The sequence below is a fragment of the Hippocampus comes genome, unplaced genomic scaffold (genome assembly GCF_001891065.2).
Source record: "Hippocampus comes isolate QL1 unplaced genomic scaffold, H_comes_QL1_v1.1 scaffold174, whole genome shotgun sequence".
NCBI lineage: Eukaryota > Metazoa > Chordata > Actinopteri > Syngnathiformes > Syngnathidae > Hippocampus > Hippocampus comes.
Window position 1 is genome coordinate 5,593,860 of NW_017805983.1, and position 2,384 is coordinate 5,596,243.

Here is a 2,384-nt window from a genome sequence, read left to right on the forward strand (position 1 = left end):
TTTTTTTATAATACTTGTTGTCTTGGCTTCCCTGGACAAGACAATCAATCAATCTGCTGTACAATTAAAACATCCAAATTATAACGTTAAAAAAACTATTACTTTTGAAATATATCTAACTGTAACTATGACTTGTCAAAATGACATTGTATGTATCTGAAACTGGAGTTCCAGATTAATTCCAATTCAGTCGCACATATCCATAAATCACTAGCGGCACTAGGCTCGCTGCAATTGAATCGTAGACTAAAGAGACGTCATTTCTCCCGAGAAAAATGACATTGCCTATTTGAACTGCATTGAATGAAAAGTTAGATTATTCAAAATATTAATTACGACTCGACGGAAAGATGTTATTTATGATGCTAAACCCGGACAGTAAAATTTAGTTGATACACGTTGAATCGTCTTGTCATATTTCAGTTCACTGAATACGCAAGTGGGTGTTTCACGTGACGCGCACGACATCTATAAACCATCAGATTGTATTTTTAGCAAACTGGTTGCGAGAGCGCTTCCACGGCGTCACGTGACTTGTGCTAACTCAACTGAATACTGGCATGATAGAGCAGAATGGAACAGAATTTGGCCAGATTGCACAGGCGGTTGCGCATTCTACCTTTCCTATTCTGTTAACTGTAAATTAAGATTGTGGTAACATGAAATTACACCCAGGTTTGCGACACGTTTGGGGTTTGCTGCCAGGTTCCATCGTACAGGACTCTCAACTTCCTTCCTTTCGTGAATTAATGGTGTGTTTCACATGATCCACGCTAGCCTTGTATCTCGGGGGAAACATGGTAGTTAATTACTACGTTCAGTTTTGCGAGTTAAATAGTTAGTTGCCTCTGTGGCTAATAATATAATATCGTAGAACATGTGAAAACAGACGTAGATATGAACAATAGCGTATTTTCATTGCGTTTGGCTAATTGTTTCTGAAAGTACAATCAAATCACTGTACCAGGGTTAATATGCATGTACATTCCTCTGTAAAAGTTAGCGTCTGTTGTTTCACTTTCGGGTACATTACATAAATTATTATAACATTATTGCATTCGAACTAACGCACGCTCCATAAATAGGAATGTTTCTTCCCCGAGTGTATATATTGTTTAATATCTGCGAATGTAATGTTAGCTACCCGGAGTGTAACGGCTCGCACGAAGGTGCTCAATAGGCCAGTCCAGTCCTCGGGCTCACCAGTTGGTCATGTCCAGAAAGAAGGCGCATCCGGCGGGGTTAAGCTGAAAACCGAGCAGCCTCTGGAACTCCGAGATGAGGATGTCTTTGTCGGTTGTGCCCATGCAGCTAAATTTCTGCGTGAGTTCCTGGTCTACGTCCAGGTCCATTCCTTCCATCGTCACTTGGCCTCCTGAAAATGATTTTTTTTACAAAGGAAACCCCTAATAAAGATGAAGGCCTGCGCTTGTCATAACAAACTGTGAACAACAGCGCCCAGTGCGCATGTCACAACCACAACGCTCACCCATGACACCGCCGAGGCCATGTGACTGTCAAATTCAACGTACGCACGCAAAAAATAAAATAAAATAAAATAAAGTAAAAACATGCACAGGCATACATAAGTGCACACTGACAGGATTCTACTTTAAAACGTTTTGTTTAAAGCCACTCACTTTTCAAATGAGCAAAAGTATTGGGACCCACATTATCAAATTAAATTAAAGTGAATAACATTTAATATTTGGTGGCACAACCCGTACTTGGAAAAACTGCATCAAGTTTGTGACCCACTGACTTCATCACTGTTCTTCATTTGAATGCCTTTCCAGGACTTGACTGAGTCTCTTTCTTTTTCTTTCCCCCCTTCTCCCTCACTAGGTTTGTACACATACAGTTGAGACTTCGTCTCGTGCAGAGGCCACCAACGTGGTGACCGCGGGCACCAGATAGCCCCCAGGCCTGTTCTAAAAATGGCTCACTGATGAAGTGATCATTTAAAAATGTTACAATTTACAAAGATTTATAGAGATAAAGTGTTGCATATTGATATCTAGGTGTTTCCCATCATGTTAAATCATTGTAGATAATGAGAGAATAAAGCATATGATCTTAACATACATAAATATAATTAATTAATTAATAACATCTAATTCCAGATGTGTTTCTCAACTCTATTACAATCGAATAATTTTTGTGCAGGATATTATTTCTATCGTTTTAGTAGTTAAATTAACCGCTTCCCACCACGACACCCATGCTTCCGGGTTTAACCTAATACCGTATTTACTTGTACTGTCCGACAGATAGCGCTATTGCATTTTCAGTGCGGTTCGTACGAGCGTGTGTGTGTGTGTGTGTGTTGGTGTGTGTGTGTGTGTGTGTGTGTGTGTTACATGAAAGGCATCGCTACGAAAGGA

At 39.9% G+C, this 2,384-nt stretch overlaps 1 protein-coding gene across 1 annotated transcript in view; it reads right to left on the reverse strand.

Annotated features, from left to right (window-relative positions):
* The window catches only part of LOC109528656 (uncharacterized protein C6orf106 homolog), an 8,660-nt gene extending 7,175 nt beyond the window's left edge, over positions 1-1,485 (reverse strand). Inside the window, exon 1 of the mRNA XM_019891538.1 lies at positions 1,204-1,485. Coding sequence (XP_019747097.1) covers positions 1,204-1,361 — 158 coding nt within the window. The 5' untranslated portion in view covers positions 1,362-1,485. The remainder of the gene's footprint in view (positions 1-1,203) is intronic.
* Between the last annotated feature and the right edge of the window lie 899 nt (positions 1,486-2,384).